General features: G+C 42.3%; 1 protein-coding gene across 6 annotated transcripts in view; it reads right to left on the bottom strand.

The window, feature by feature from the left end:
• Positions 1-16,439, bottom strand: part of LOC118362859 (DNA (cytosine-5)-methyltransferase 3A-like) — a 72,295-nt gene that overhangs the window by 23,139 nt on the left and 32,717 nt on the right. For 4 of the 6 annotated variants that reach the window (XM_052486505.1, XM_052486506.1, XM_035743537.2 and 1 more), the window contains exons 5-6: positions 11,655-11,701; positions 10,681-10,827 (exon numbers count right to left, since the gene is read on the bottom strand). In XM_052486505.1, the coding sequence (XP_052342465.1) occupies positions 10,681-10,827; positions 11,655-11,701 (194 nt within the window). The remainder of the gene's footprint in view (positions 1-10,680; positions 10,828-11,654; positions 11,702-16,439) is intronic. The other 2 variants (XM_052486508.1, XM_052486509.1) reach the window with 1 other exon arrangement.

Raw genomic sequence — 16,439 nt, 5'->3', positions numbered from 1 at the left:
CGGTGATTCTAACATGTATTGACTCAGGGGTGTAAATACTTAGGTAAATTAAACATTTCTGTATTTCATTTGATACATATGAAAACATTTCTAAAAACATGTTTTTACTTTGTCATTATGGGGAATTGTGTGTAGATGGGTGATTTAAAAAAAAAAGTCATACATTTTGAATTCAGGCTGCAACACATCAAAATGTGGAATAAATCAAGGGGTATGAATACTTTCTGAGGACACAGTATGTGCCATATCAGAGATAACCACAGAAAATGACACCATGCATGGATGCTAAAAAGAAAACCACTCTATTTAGTAAAAGTATCTACTTGCTAGGAAATGGTGTAGCGAAATGCCTGTGCTTCTAGTTCTGACCGTGCAGTAATATCTAACAAGTAATCTAACAATTCCCCAACAACTACCTAATACACACAAATCTAAAGGGATGGAATAAGAATATGTACATATAAATATATGGATGACCGATGGCCGAGCGGCATAGGCAAGATGCAATAGTTGATATAAGATACAGTATATACATGAGTAATGTAAGATATGTAAACATTATTAAAGTGTCATTGTTTAAAGTGACTAGTGAGTCTCAATGTAGGCAGCAGCCTCTCTGAGTTAGTCATTTCTGTTTAGCAGTCTGATGGCCTTGAGATAGAAGCTGTTTTTCAGTCTCTCGGTCCCAGCTTTGATGCACCTGTACTGACCTCACCTTCTGGATGGCAGCGGGGTGAACAGGCAGTGGCTCGGGTGGTTGTTGTCCTTGATGATCTTTATGGCCTTCCTGTGACATCGGGGAGTGTAGGTGTCCTGGAGGGCAGGTAGTTTGCCCCCGGTGATGCGTTGTGCAGACCTCACTACCCTCTGGAGAGCCTTACGGTTGAGGGCGGTGCAAGTTTCCGTACCAGGCGGTGATACGGCCCGACAGGATGCTCTCAATTGTGCATCTATAAAAGTTTGCCAGGGTTTTTGGTGACAAGCCACATTTCTCCAGTCTCCTGAGGTTGAAGAGGCGCCGTTGTGCCTTCTTCACCACATTGTCTGTGTGAGTGGACCATTTCAGTTTGTCTGTGATGGGTACGCCGAGGAACTTAACTGTCCACCTTCTCCACTACTGTCAATGGGTGACATGTCTGGTGAGTATGCAGGCCATGGAAGAACTGGGACATTTTCAACTTCCAGGAATTGTGTACAGATCCTTGCGACATGGGACCGAGCATTATTATGCCTAAACGTGAGGTGATGGCAGCGGATGAATGGCACAATGGGCCTCAGGATTTCGTCACGGTATCTCTGTGCATTCAAATTACCATCGAAACAATTCAATTGTGTTCGTTCTCCGTAGCTTACGCCTGCCACTACCATAACCCCACACCACCATGGGGCACACTGTTCATAACTTTGACATCAGCAAACCGCTCAACCACACAACGCCATACATGTGGTCTACGGTTGTGAGGCCGGTTGGACGTACTGCCAAATTCTCTAAAACAACGTTGGAGGCAGCTTATAGTAGAGAAATTAACATACAATTATTTCAGTCAGCATGACAATTGCACAATCCCTCAACTTGAGACATCTGTAGCATTCTGTTGTGTGACAAGACAGCAGATTTTAGAGTGTCCTTTTATTGTCCCCAGCACGAGGTGCACCTGTGTAATGATCATGCCGTATAATCAGCTTGATATGCCAGACCTGTCAGGTGAATGGATTATCTTGGGAAATGAGAAATGCTCACTAACAGGGATGAAATACACATTTGTGCACAACATTTCTGGGATCTTCTATTTCAGTTTATGGGAAACATGGGACCAACATTTTATATTTTTGTTCAGTGTACTGTCTGTACCTGGGTGTGATTGCAATATGGGTTAGTTTAATGGTGAAAAAGCCTTCCATTCCTCTGACTGACTTCCTGACTGTGGACATGTCGAGGACACAATAGAAGGGAAACTTCTCACGTCCCTGTAGTTCTGTACACCATGATACCCACAGCGCAACTACATGGTGATAGACTGCAAAGTCAGGCAATAAGAACTGCTACTCATTCATAGACTGGCTTTGTTACAGTTTCCATGTATGTGTACTGTACACCAATGGCTATGCTTTTCTTACTTATACCAAGGGCTATGTTATTGCTGCAGTAACTACAGTGTTACTACAAAGGCATAAGAGCAGCTTCATGTCTAGTGTTACCAGATTAATTAACTAAAGGGCTGACCTAGTCATTTGTCTCACACAACGTCCTCCTACACAACTGCACATTGTCTTGTGGAATTATATCTATCTGTATACTACTATATGACAGGCTGGGTACAGGCTGGGTTTTGTGTTTGCAAAGCAATAGACACAACCATCTTTTTTCCACACGTGAAGAAATCAATGGAGGTTCCCGGAAGAGATGTGAGGTAGCATTCTAGTTCACAGATGTTAGGATCAGAAGATCCTGAACTGTGATCCAGAAAGCTGCTTTCAGGTCGGAATTGAACCCCTTAAAATGCCTCCACACACAGATTAAGAGAGCAGAACCACGTGTAGCAATGTGGCAATAGAATTCATTAGCTCAGATCTTTGCCTTTACGCCCGACAATGGCTGTGTATTTTTATTACTGACCCTGGCGTCGGGGGGGGGGGTTGGGGGGTCTTTGCATGCGCACACCACACAGCGGGTCACACATCCAGAAAGACGCCACCTGGTCCCCATTGTATTAGGTCCTTTTAGGAGACAATTAGGAATATTACAGGGTCGGTCATGAATATATAAACATAGTTCGCTATGAATCCACAAGTGGCATTCTTAAAACTGCCTCCTGAGGAGCTTGGTTAAATGGCTTTAAAAAATAACTTGAAAAGCTTTTAATCATCTGAAAAGGAGTTTCCATGAAGACATTTTACCATGTAAAGTATTAAAGTGTGCGATTTAATCGGTCATTTTTTTTTATTTTTAAATCCATACACAATTCTATAGATCTATAGAATCACAACAGTCTACAACAAAGAAGGTGATTAGAAATGTCTTATTCTGGTATGTTTTAAGAGTAAGTTAACCACTGAAAACACATGGGATGGGGGGTGGGGCCTAGTAGTGAACTTTCTCCCAGTTCAGCCGGTTCAGTTATTCAATCGCCACAATCAAAACTTCCCAACTGCAAACTATATGTCAGAACATGTATAACGTACGTATAACTATTCAAATCTATAATGGATGTGTGATCGTGTACATACACATTCAATGTATTGTATAAGCATGTAGCTTATCTAAACAGAAAAAAAAGACTAACACAAGTGATATAACATGTACAGTAATAAATAACTCGTATTGCCATTGGTGTTAAACAGAAATAACTAACTCTTAATGCTACTGCTGTTAAACAGAAATAACTCTTACTGCCACTGCTGTTAAACAGGAATAACTCTCACTGCCGCTGCTGTTAAAACAGAAATAACTAACTCTTACTGCTACTGCTGTTAAAACAGAAATAACTAACTCTCACTGCCACTGCTGTTAAAACAGAAACAACTAACTCTTACTGCTACTGCTGTTAAAACAGAAATAACTAACTCTTACTGCCACTGCTGTTAAACAGGAATAACTCTCACTGCCACTGCGAGTTAAACAGAAATAACTAACTCTTACTGCCACTGCTGTTAAAACAGAAACAACTAACTCTTACTGCTACTGCTGTTAAAACAGAAACAACTAACTCTTACTGCTACTGCTGTTAAAACAGAAATAACTAACTCTTACTGCCACTGCTGTTAAAACAGAAATAACTTACTCTTACTGCCACTGTTGTTAAACAGGAATAACTCTCACTGCCACTGCGAGTTAAACAGAAATAACTAACTCTTACTGCCAACTCAACTTGAAAAAAGAAAAGGTTTCTGAAGGCACTGTATATACTGCCATGCATAACACAACACTAACACAACACTAACACAAGTGATATAACATGTACAGTAATAAATAACTCGTATTGCCATTGGTGTTAAACAGAAATAACTAACTCTTAATGCTACTGCTGTTAAACAGAAATAACTCTTACTGCCACTGCTGTTAAACAGGAATAACTCTCACTGCCACTGCTGCTAAAACAGAAATAACTAACTCTTACTGCCACTGCTGCTAAAACAGAAATAACTAACTCTTACTGCTACTGCTGTTAAAACAGAAATAACTAACTCTTACTGCTACTGCTGTTAAAACAGAAATAACTAACTCTTACTGCCACTGCTGCTAAAACAGAAATAACTAACTCTTACTGCCACTGCTGTTAAAACAGAAATAACTTACTCTTACTGCCACTGCTGTTAAACAGGAATAACTCTCACTGCCACTGCGAGTTAAACATAAATAACTAACTCTTACTGCCACTGCTGTTAAAACAGAAATAACTAACTCTTACTGCCACTGCTGTTAAAACAGAAATAACTAACTCTTACTGCTACTGCTGTTAAAACAGAAATAACTAACTCTTACTGCCACTGCTGCTAAAACAGAAATAACTAACTCTTACTGCCACTGCTGTTAAAACAGAAATAACTAACTCTTACTGCCACTGCTGTTAAAACAGAAATAACTAACTCTTACTGCTACTGCTGTTAAAACATAAATAACTAACTCTTACTGCCACTGCTGTTAAAACAGAAATAACTAACTCTTACTGCTACTGCTGTTAAAACAGAAATAACTAACTCTTACTGCTACTGCTGTTAAAACAGAAATAACTAACTCTTACTGCCACTGCTGTTAAAACAGAAATAACTAACTCTTACTGCTACTGCTGTTAAAACAGAAATAACTAACTCTTACTGCTACTGCTGTTAAAACAGAAATAACTAACTCTTACTGCTACTGCTGTTAAAACAGAAATAACTCTTACTGCTACTGCTGCTAAAACAGAAATAACTCTTACTGCCACTGCTGTGAAACAGGAAACACCTTCTGCACAAAACACCGCTCTGGATCACGTTCTTCCCGTCTCAAAAAAACTTTTTTTTTTTCAAGCATGAGCACTTTTTCTCAGCACTTCTGCAAATCACTGTGCTCTCACTTTCCTTTTTCTAAGTGACGGTTTCCCTTTAAGCTGCTGAGGGAGAGCAGATGGTCTCTAGTGGAAATACCTTAAATCAGCATATTCCCCTCGCTGTACGCGGGCTAATCTCTCATGCACACTAACCACCACCATGTTATCGAACAAATAATGCAATGCACATACCCATACACGCCAACACACGACCCTTTTAATCCAATGTAGGGCTGCAATTTTTTACCCCCCACTCCGGGTAGAGGAGATCGCTCAAAAAAAGAAGAGAAAGAAGCATGAACATTTCTTTGTCTGGGAATTCAGGGTCAGGTGACTACCGACAGGAATTCTGGTTGGCTAGAGAGGATTTGCAAAATGTTGGCGGAGAGCCAAGAGGCTGTCTTGCAAGCAGGGCTGGAAATTTGCAGCAAATCTCATCTTCACAGAGTTCATTTCCATAGCTGGGGCTGGGGGAGGGGTTATAGGAGAAGAATGAGGGGTGGGAGGAAGGAGAGAAAAGTCCACTCACTGTAACACAAGGAAAGGCACATAAAACGAGGGATCGTTTCTCTCACTCTCTCTCTGCGAAAGCGGAAGAAGAGAGCAGAAAGGGATTGTTCCCCTTTAAGCTAACCCTTTCAGTTAAGAAATCTCTTCTTCCTCTCCTCCTCCTTCCCCCGTCAGCTCCAGCAGCACAGTGAACCTGATGCCCTGTCCCCAGCAGCAACAACACAGTCAAAACCAGCAAGCTTCTTTACCTTCTCTGTTAAATCCTGAGCACAGGGCTGCAATGCCACCACTACAAATGCATCCTTATGGAATTATATCACAAAAAAATGTAATGTTCTCAATAACAAAATACTGACTATTTCTTCTTACACATGCGTATTTATGTGCAGTGTCCTCTTATGTCATCTTGTGATTTTTAAATCCTTTATGTGAAAGAAAAACAGCCTCTGAGTTGCCTAGACCCAGCTGCCTGTTTCTCTGGTTCTTTACATCGTTTCACTCGTGAGACCCCAGCATGTCCTGCTAATTTGCCAATATTTCCCCCTACCAGACACTTTTATGGGTTCACCCCAAGCCTGCTCCAATGGCAGAACTGAGTACTGGGGGGTACAGAATGGTAGGCCCCATCTTGTTGCCATGGTCACAGCCACTCATTATGTAACAGTGAGTCTCACTACATGTTCCTGACATGAAGAAGGGAGGGAGGGAGGGAGGGAGGGAGGGAGGGAGGGAGAAACAGAGAGGGGAGAAGGGAGGGAGAGAGAAACAGAGAGAGAGAAAGAGACAGAGAGCCTGAGAGAGAGAGAGAGAGAGAGAGAGAGAGAGAGAGAGAGAGAGAGAGAGAGAGAGAGAGAGAAAGAAAGAAAGAAAGAAAGAAAGAAAGAAAGAAAGAAAGAAAGAAAGAGAGAGAGCCTGAGAGAGAGAGGGGGAGAAAGAAAGAAAGAAAGTAAGAGAGAGAGAGAGAGAGAGAGAGAGAGAGAGAGAAAGAAAGAAAGAAAGAAAGAAAGAAAGAAAGAAAGAAAGAAAGAAAGAGAGAGAGCCTGAGAGAGAGAGGGGGAGAAAGAAAGAAAGAAAGTAAGAGAGAGAGAGAGAGCCTGAGAGAGAGAGAGAGAGAAAGAAAGAAAGAAAGAAAGAAAGAGAGAGAAGAGAGAGAGAGAGAGAGAGAGAGAGAGAGAGAGAGAAAATGAGCAAGAGAGAGAGATAGAGAGAGAGTGATTTACAAGGATACATTTACAAGGATTTATGACATATTGTTTATGGAACGAGTTATGAATGATCTGAAATGAAATCACACAAATCACTACATGTTCCTGATGTGAAGGAGGAGAGGGGGGAGAGAGAGAGAGAGAGTGAAGAACAAACACCATTGTAAATACAACCCATATTTATGTTTATTTATTTTCCCTTTTGTACTTGAACTATTTGCACATCGATACAACACCGTATATTGCCGAAATATGACATTTGAAATGTCTCTATTCCTTTGGAACTTTTGTGAGTGCAATGTTTAGAGTGTTCATTTTTTAAATTTTATTTACTTTCTAGTTCACTTGCTTTGGCAATGTAAACACATGTTTCCCATTCCAATAAAGCCCCGAATTGAATTGAGAGAGAGAGAGAGAGAGAGAGAGACATTTACAAGGATTTACGACATATTGTTTTGGGAGTTATGAATGATCTGAAACACAAAACCTGAACAAGCTGTAAAGTACATTGTCACATCAGGTTAGTAGGATGCTGTGTAGTCACATTCAGGAGGAGGCATGTTTAAATAAATACAAATGCAATAGCCTATTACAGGGGTGTACCACACAACTGCAATATTAACTACACTGAGTGTACAAAACATTAGGAACACCTGCTCTTTCCATTACATAGACTGACCAGGTGAATCCAGGGGAAAGCTTATGATCCCTTATTGATGTCACCTGTTAAAACCACTTCAATCAGTGTAGATTAGGGTTGAATGGCGGGAACCCGGCTACTGAGACCCACCGGCGTTTACTGCCCAAAACAACTCTCTTCTCCCGAGATAAATAACTGCGAGAAACCGGTCAATTATACTAATGATTTATATGAACAGCGTGGCGTGAAATGGAACTGTTAAATGACATGCGATGTCTAAATCTGTCTTGATGAATCAACGCTCAGGGTGGGTGGGGACAGACCATCTCAGTACGGAGCGCAGTTCACAACGCACGGAGACCAATCGTCTCATCGTGGTAACTCTTTTTCTTGTGACAGGCAGGCCTACATTTGCTGCAGCATGGCCTATGCTACAGTAATATAAAGCTCAAATGCGCATGTAATTTACCCATCTCCATCTGGCTTTTTGGGGGTCACCTTGTTTTTGAATGGTAAAGATTGTTTTATTGCAGGTGCAGAGTTTTGAAACAGCCTATCATTGCATGTGCGAGCACTCTAGCAGTCTTTCTATCTCTCCGTCAACTCCATTCAAATTGCATTCAAAATAGATGATCCTGTTCTAGATTGATATATAGCCCTATATATAGATATGCTTGCCTACCTCTTTCAGGTAATACATTCAAGGCAGTATTAGTCTTATATTTAGCAAACTAATGAAGGGTTACGCAAAATAAGCACCTAACTTCTAGCCTCTGTCTCTTGCGCAATCCCCTGTGCTCTGCAGACCTCCTTAAAAAACACTCCTTAGCTCTTGAAGTCCCATGCAGGAAAAGCTAGACTAGAATCGCTTCATACTCGTCGCCAAACCCACTGGCTCCAGGTCATCTACAAGCCTCTGCTAGGTATAGCCCCGCCTTATCTCAGCTCACTGGTCACCATAGCAGTACCCACCCGTAGCACGCGCTCCAGCAGGTATATCTCACTGGTCACCCCCAGAACGAACTGCAAAAATCACTGAAGCTGGAGACTCATATCTCCCTCACTAGCTTTAAGCACCAGCTGTCAGAGCAGCTCACAGATCACTGTACCTGTACATAGCCCATCTGTAAATAGCCCATCCAACTACCTCATCCCCATACTGTATGTATTTATATATATTGCTCCTTTGCACCCCAGTATCTCTACTTTCACATTTATCTTCTGCACATCTACCATTCCAGTGTTTAATTGCTATATTTTAATTACTTCGCCGAACTGCTTTGCTTTATCTTGGCCAGGTCGCAGTTGTAAATGAGAACTTGTTCTCAACTAGCCTACCTGGTTAAATAAAGGTTAAATAAAATAAATAAATAAAAAGAATAGCTTGCTGAACATGATTTGTTTTTCATTTCTTATACCTGTAGACTATTCGAAGAGGAAGGCAAGCTCTTGTTTGCTGAATGTTAAATATAGCAGCCAATAGAACTCATGGATAGTTTGAAAGACGAGCGAACGCGAGATGGCGGTAGGCTACAGCAGTTATTTTTTTCAGACCATAATCACTCATTCATCGTGAAGAGAAGTGAAAGCCTTCTGCATCTAATTCTAGTCCTATATTTTTCAAGGGTGACGTTAGAATGATGGAGATAATGACAACGAAACTTAAGTCATTTAACAGTTGAAAGCGAGGAAGGAATGCAGCAACAAGAGAGAGAAAGAGGAGGTATGCTAATAACACGAGGGGAAATATTATGAAAGGTATGTGTCAGCCTACTAATTATACAATTAGGTCTTATTATATTTCAAAATTAAAATAAGATACGCTAGCCTATATCTCTAACTTTGTCGGCCGCATGTGCTGCACCAGATTCGCATGTTCTCTTCTTCCGCTCTATCATGGTTTGAACGATGTGGGTAATTCCAGTCCAGTATAATACAACACAGTACAATTCACACTCAAAGAAGGTTAGCATACTGGAGCTAGTTTAATTTATTTACCCAAGAGAGCATATAGCTAGCTATAGCTATGGGTTTTTCAGTTTTTCTGTTGTGTGCAATGTGCAGTAGCCTACATCAAATATGTGTTTGAGTGGGTCAAGAACTGCAACGATACTGGGGGTTTTCACACTCAACAGTTTCCCGTGTGTATCAAGAATGGTCCACCACGCAAAGGACATCCAGCCAACTTGACACAACTGTGGGAAACATTGGAGTTGACATGGGCCAGCATCCCTGTGGAAGGCTTTCAGCACCTTGTAGAGTCCTTGCCCTGACATATTGGGGCAAAAAGAGGGTGCAACTCAATATTAGGAAGATGTTCCTAATGCTTTGTACACTCAGTGCATATTGAAGTGGTTGTAACAATGGAAGAACTTGCTTTTTAGTCACAATATATATATGTGTTTTTTTATTAATTTCACCTGTATTTCACCAGGTAGGCCAGGTGAGAACAAGTTCTCGTTTACAACTGCGACTTCGCCAAGATAAAGCAAAGCAGTGCGGCACAAACAACAACACAGAGTTACACATGGGATAAACAAACGTACAGTCAATAACACAATAGAAAACAATCTATATACAGTGTGTGCAAATGTGGTAAGAATGATCTTGTAAATTATCTTATTGGTTCGCTCTCCTTAGTTTAGATTCTTACTGGTGAGTAAGGTTTACAATTAGCTTATTACATGGCAAATAAACTTAAAATGAGTTTGGATTTAGGTGGGGGCTAGATTAGTCTCTGACTGGGGCAAGTTCACAGCTTGGACCATGACTATAACGTGACTTTGGGCTGTATAGTGGGAACTAAACTGAGGCAACAGAAAACCCGAGTGAGCAACAACAATTAGTGGTCATTTATCATTGGCCAACAATGGTGCACTGAAGTAGGCCCTACAAAGACAGGAAGGAAACTCCAGGAGACTCAAACACCCTACAAAGCCAATGAAATAAATGGTACCTCAATGATAAATCAAATGACCCATCAAATACACTTGGCTGTGAAAGCACCCAACAAATACGGCTTCACTCGGCTATGAATGCCCTGTCTATTGGGACTATTGCTAACCCTAACAGACAGGCAGCTCTGAACCATCTGTAGTCCCTGAGACCAGGTTTGAATAACAGGATGGCTAGAGAGGACTGGGAACCAATCGTCCCCATACGAAATCGTTGTGGTGAGCTCTAGAGCCCACACAATCATCCCCAAGACACAATGGGCAGTTTGGGCACCCCTAAGAGTCAAAGCCTGCCTGAGACAGTGGCGAGACAGCCAGCCGGTGGGTGGCACTGTACTCACCTCCATCTTCCATTTAGCCAGCCACTCCTCCCTGGTCCTCTTGCTAATGTAATATGGGTCCCCGGCCTGGAAGGTTACCCTGGGAATGGGCCTCTGACGCAGACTGACGGAGCCACGCAGCCTGCCTGTCCCAGGGCCTCCAACTCCCTGTTTAAAGGGATACAAAGAAGAAAACCAAAATAAAGAAATGAACTAAAGTATTAGTTTGATGCTTGTTTGCTCTGCTAAGATTTTGCATGTTTGCAGAGGAGGAAGATGACGCAAGCAAAGTTTCATGCTATCACTGCTGAAACTGCTGGCTAATACGACTGCTAGCAAGGCGGAGTAGCAATTATTTGCTATTTTTCTTTTTTGGGTGTGGAGGGATGAGGTGTGTCCTCGAGAAAGAGATGATGACTCGTTCACAAAACTGTAGCCAATGTGCAATTGGTCAAACAGCAAGGAGCACAAACTGTCTCTTCCAGAGCCGTGGCAACCCGCTACAGTCTCGACCAATCGCAGCCTGGCGTGGCGAGCCTGCTTGACGCCATCGACTAACGCGAGGACCTTCCGTGTCAAACTGGGCACCAAAGTGTATTTGATATGTCAGATCTATACTCCATTAGGTACCATTTCACAAGTCCAAGAGGTTGTGATATTATACAAATCATCTACTAAAGGAAACCTTCCCCCTAGTCCAGCATCACCATCCCCTAACATGTGGTCCGTCCTAACGAAGGCCCTGACTGAGGCTACACCCTCTTCCAGGAGCCTCTTACTTCAACACTCCCCATCAAGCATAGACTTGATGTAAGCATTCACTGGAGGGCGTTTCCACCATTGTTAAATCCATGCCAGAAACTAAGAAACTGTACAAGTGCACACTTCACGAGAAGGGTGGAGAATCGACACACCTACAGAGACCGAGCCATTGATTGACTGATTGACTGACGACGTAACACAACACAGCAGAATGAAGACAGTGGATGACGTACCTCGTTCTTGATTGCATCCACTCCCTCCTCCTCCTTCTGCTCCACATCTAGAGGGAAACACAGTGAGTCACATAGGAGCAATCAATCAATAGTGTACCTCTGGCCTAGCCAATAGTCACAGTAGTCTCGCTGGCCAGCCTCAGCAGCTATGAGAAGACAGCGACTACAGTCACAGTAGCTATAGTCACCTTAGCATCTGGCGAGAAAACACAGTGAATCAGCCACAGAGGACCAATGGATCCCCTCAATCATTCATAGGAGTCTACCTGTAGGCAAGTCACAACTCAAGGCTAGATAGTCACAGTAGTTTAACCTCTGGAGAAAAACACAGCGAGTCAGCAACACAAGAGCAATGTTCACCTCAATCATTCATAAGAGTTCTACCTGACCTGTAGCTAGTCACGCGTGGGCTAGCTAGTCACAATTGCCTGCCACCTTAGCACCTGATATCAATGTCTGCAGACCGGGTCAGAAGTCTATTCACCCCCCATGGCCCTATTGTCTCAGGGATGTTAGACGTGTCAGAATGACGTAGCTGTCTGGACTCTGGAGACAATGGCCATGGCCCCTGAGGATGACCTTAATCTTCTCTGATTCAGACTCTCAGGCCAAACATGAATCCATTAACTGACAGGTAGAAAATAAAAACAGAGGTAACCGAACATCTCTGTTGTAGGCCCTTTCATAACTGAAGCTCAGACACCATAGTGTGCTGAATGAGAAAGAATAGACCTATAGACCCAGGCCTGCCGGAAAGCGTGTGGCGAGGTGACATTTGCCACAGTCCTTCTCAATCAGGTGTGACACCACTTTTGATTTACTTTTGTAAAATATATTGACGCAAAGCTTCAATAAGCAAAGCTTTGTTTTTTTTAGACTGATCTGCCTCATCATTTGTCAACTTGCGCACAATAAGTAGGCTCTTTGTGTGTCTTGAGCAATCAGATTCACAGAAATCTCAGGTCGCACAGAACTCAAGGCTTGCTCTCCACTTTCCTCCGATATTTATTTAGCTAGCGCGATAAACACATCACTCCCGACAGACACAAGCAAAAACTCTTACATAAATGGAGCAGCCTAGATACCTAAACACAAGCGATCTGACATGCTCTATTGCATGGAAACTAGACTATTTTTCAGTCTGATCAACTGAAAGGTACTAACAGCAGTTGCAGTTGCATCTAGCCTTCTATGCACCCTGTCCCTCTGGCCAGGCTAAACGAAGCAGTAACGTTGTGTATTTATAGCCCATTTGTTTGTGAGAAAACGTGAATGGGATCCATTTGATTTGTATTCAAACTCAGGCTGACTAGGCTACCTAGACTTTTTTACTCCACAATTATTAACTAGAATTAATGAATAAACAAAATAACATAGCCTGTGAGTACATTTTTTATTAGGCTTACAGTTGCATAGGGCAGGACTACACGACTCAGCCCTGTGAGTTTTATTGTCCAATCATGTTGCTTTTTCTGTGTCTGTGTATAAGAAATTATTCTAGTCCTTTAAAATATAATTAATATGAACAAGTACAAGATTTCTGCAGTTTGACAGGGTTTTCATCCTCCAGAAGGACATGAGATTTTCTAGCTTTAAAAAAAAACCTGATTAGAAAAACTCAGTCATACCGTATAAGTTCTGGAGTTTTATCTGGTTAGGTTACCAGTTCAGGGAAAACTACGGGTCACAGAATTCAGAGACTTAACAAAGAGCTGCAGTTAGTTTGAGCCACTCCTGCATTGTCTTGGCTGTGTGGTTCGGTTTGGAAGGTGAACCTTCGCCCCAGTCTGAGGTCCTGAGCGCACTGGAGCAGGTTTTCATCAATGATCTCTCTGTACTGGGGCCTCCTGAGTGCGCAGCGTTCTAAGGCACTGCATCACATTGCTAGATTGCATCACTACAGACCCGGGTTCGATCCCGTGCTTTATCACAACCGGCCGTGATCGGGAGTCCCATAGGGCTGGCTTCCGGGTTAAGCCGGCGGGTGTTAAGAAGTGCGGTTTGGTGGTCATGTTTCGGAGGACGCATGACTCGACCTTCGCCTCCCGAGGCAGTTGGGGAGTTGCAGCGATGAGACGAGATAGAAATTGGGGAGAAAACGGGGGTTAAAAAAATACAAAAAAAGGATCTCACTGTACTTTGCTCTGTTCATCTTTCCCTCGATCCTGACTAGTCTCCCAGTATCTGCCTCTGAAAAACATCCCCACAGCATGATGCTGCCACCACCATTCTTCACTGTAGGGATGGTGCCAGGTTTCCTCCAGACTTCACACTTTGCATTCAGGTCAAAGAGTTCAATCTTGGTTTCATCAGATCAGAGAATCTTGTTTCTCATGGTCAGAGTCCTCCAAGCAAGCAGTCATGTGCCCTTTACTGAGGAGTGGCTTCCGTCTGGCCACTCTGCCATAAAGGCCTGATTGGTGGTGTTGCAGAGATGGTTATCCTTCTGGAAGGTTCTCCCATCTCCACAGAAGAACTCTGGAGCTTTTTCAGAGTGACCATCAGGTTCATGGTCACCTCCACGACCAAGGCCCTTCTCCCCAGATAGCTCAGTTTGGCTGGGCGGGGCCAGCTATAGGAAGAGTCTTGGTGGTTCCAAACATCTTCCATTTAAGAATGATGGAGACCACTGTGTTCTTGGGGACCTTCACTGCTACAGAACTGTTTTGGTTTTGTGCCTCGACACGATCCTGTCTCGGAGCTCTACGGACAATTCCTTCAACCTTATGGCTTGGTTTTTGCTTTGACATGCACTGTCAACTGTGGGACCTTATATAGAGAGGTGTTCCTTTCCAAATCAATTGAATTTACCACAGGTGGACACTAATCAATTGTAGAAACATCTCAAGGATGATCAATGGAAACAGGATGCACCTGAGCTCAATTTAGAGTCTCATAGCAAAGGGTCTGAATACTTTTGCGAATAAGGTATTTCTGTTTTTTATATTTAATAAAAACCTGTTTTCTCTTTGTCATTATTGGGTATTGTATGTAAATTAATGAGGGAAAAAATATGATTTAATCCATTTTAGAATAGGCTGTAACGTAACAGAATGTGGAAAAAGGGAAGTGGTCTGAATACGTGGAAATCAAAAACAGCATCCTCTGGAAAGGGGGGCTTCCTTGGAGATGTTAAGCTCGGACCGGACACAGACTAGAAACAGCTTCACCGCCCTGGATCCAGAGACTTCGGCGAGTTCCTCCCTGGGGGCTTCGAAGGTACCCGGAGGTACCTGCGCCTTCGCCCTCTGTTCTGGATCCCTCACCGATGGCTTCTACCTCTGGCTCAGATCCTCAGAGCTACCACATTCAACAGACAGTGAGGCTGTCTTGAGACTCCGGCTCATTCATCATCCACCATGGATACTACTGCTGGCTCGGGTCTATCGGGCAAACTCCTCTGTCCTCGAGGAGTTTGCGAAACCACTCATGGCGAGAGAAGAGCCTGACCTCTTCAGCAGCAGCTTTCATCATCGGCAGTTCTATCATAAGGAATATCATGATTCCCGGGGCAAAAACCCTGTGCTATCCTGGGGCACAGGTACAGGACATTACACGGCTGCTTACAACCATTCTACGACAGTTGCCGGAAGCTGACACTGTTGTAGTCCATGTCGGGTGAAACGACATTAGGAGGGCCAATTATTTTACCATCGTTGGGCCGGCTAAAATATTACTGTAGCTCTCTGGTGTAATCACTTTTACAATTAACTTTTGACACCTTCTGGAAACAGAAGATATTCTACAGGAATGATAGAGTCCATCCGAATCATCTTGGCTACAGAAAATACAGAAATGCCAATGGTGGAGGTGTTGCTGTTAATAATCAGAACGACATTCCTGTAAAACTTAAGAGAGGATCTCATGTTAAATACTGTTGAAGTAACATGGCTACAGGTTCATCTGCCTCACCTAAAGCCAATTAATATGGGAAGCTGCTATAAACCACCAAGTGCTAACATTCAGTATCTGGATAATATGTGTGAAATGCTTGATAATGTATGTGATATCAACAGAGACGTATATTTTCTGGGTGATTTAAATATTGACTGGCTTTCATCAATCTGCCCACTCAAGAAAAAGCTTCAAACTGTAACCAGTACCTGTAACCTGATTCAGGTTGTCAGTCAACCTACCAGGGTATTTACAAACAGCACAGGAATGAAATCATCAACATGTATTGATCATATCTTTACTAATGCTGAAGACATTTGCTTTAAAGCAGTATCCAAATCCATCAGATATAGAGATCACAATATAGTAGCCAATCTAGGAAAACCAAAGTCCCAAAGGCTGGGCCTAATATAGTGTATAAGAGGTCATAAAATAAGTTTTGTTGTGATTCTTATGTTGATGATGTAAAGAATATTTGCTTTTTTGTGGTGTGTAATGATAAGCAACCAGATGCTGCACTTCACACATTTATGAAATTGCTTATTCCAGTTACTAATAAGCATGCACACATTAAAAAAATGACTGTAAATAGTGTTAAATCTCCGTGGATTGATGAGGAATTGTAAAATGTTATGGTTGAGAGGGATGAGTCACGAGGAATGGCAAATAAGTCTGGCTGCACAACCAACTGGCAAACGAACTGCAAATTGAGAAATCATGTGACTAAACTGAATAAAAATAAGAAACTATACTAGGAAACAAAGATAAATTATATAAAGAATGATAGTAAAAACTGTGAAGCACCTTACATTAAATGTTGGGCAAAAAGGCAAACTCAGCTCCGTTATTAATTGAATCAGATGGCTCATTCATCACAAAACCCACTGATAT

Source organism: Oncorhynchus keta, chromosome 29 (assembly GCF_023373465.1).
Source record: "Oncorhynchus keta strain PuntledgeMale-10-30-2019 chromosome 29, Oket_V2, whole genome shotgun sequence".
NCBI lineage: Eukaryota > Metazoa > Chordata > Actinopteri > Salmoniformes > Salmonidae > Oncorhynchus > Oncorhynchus keta.
The sequence above is the reverse complement of the archived record's forward strand: the minus strand, read 5'-3'. Positions and strand labels throughout refer to the sequence as shown.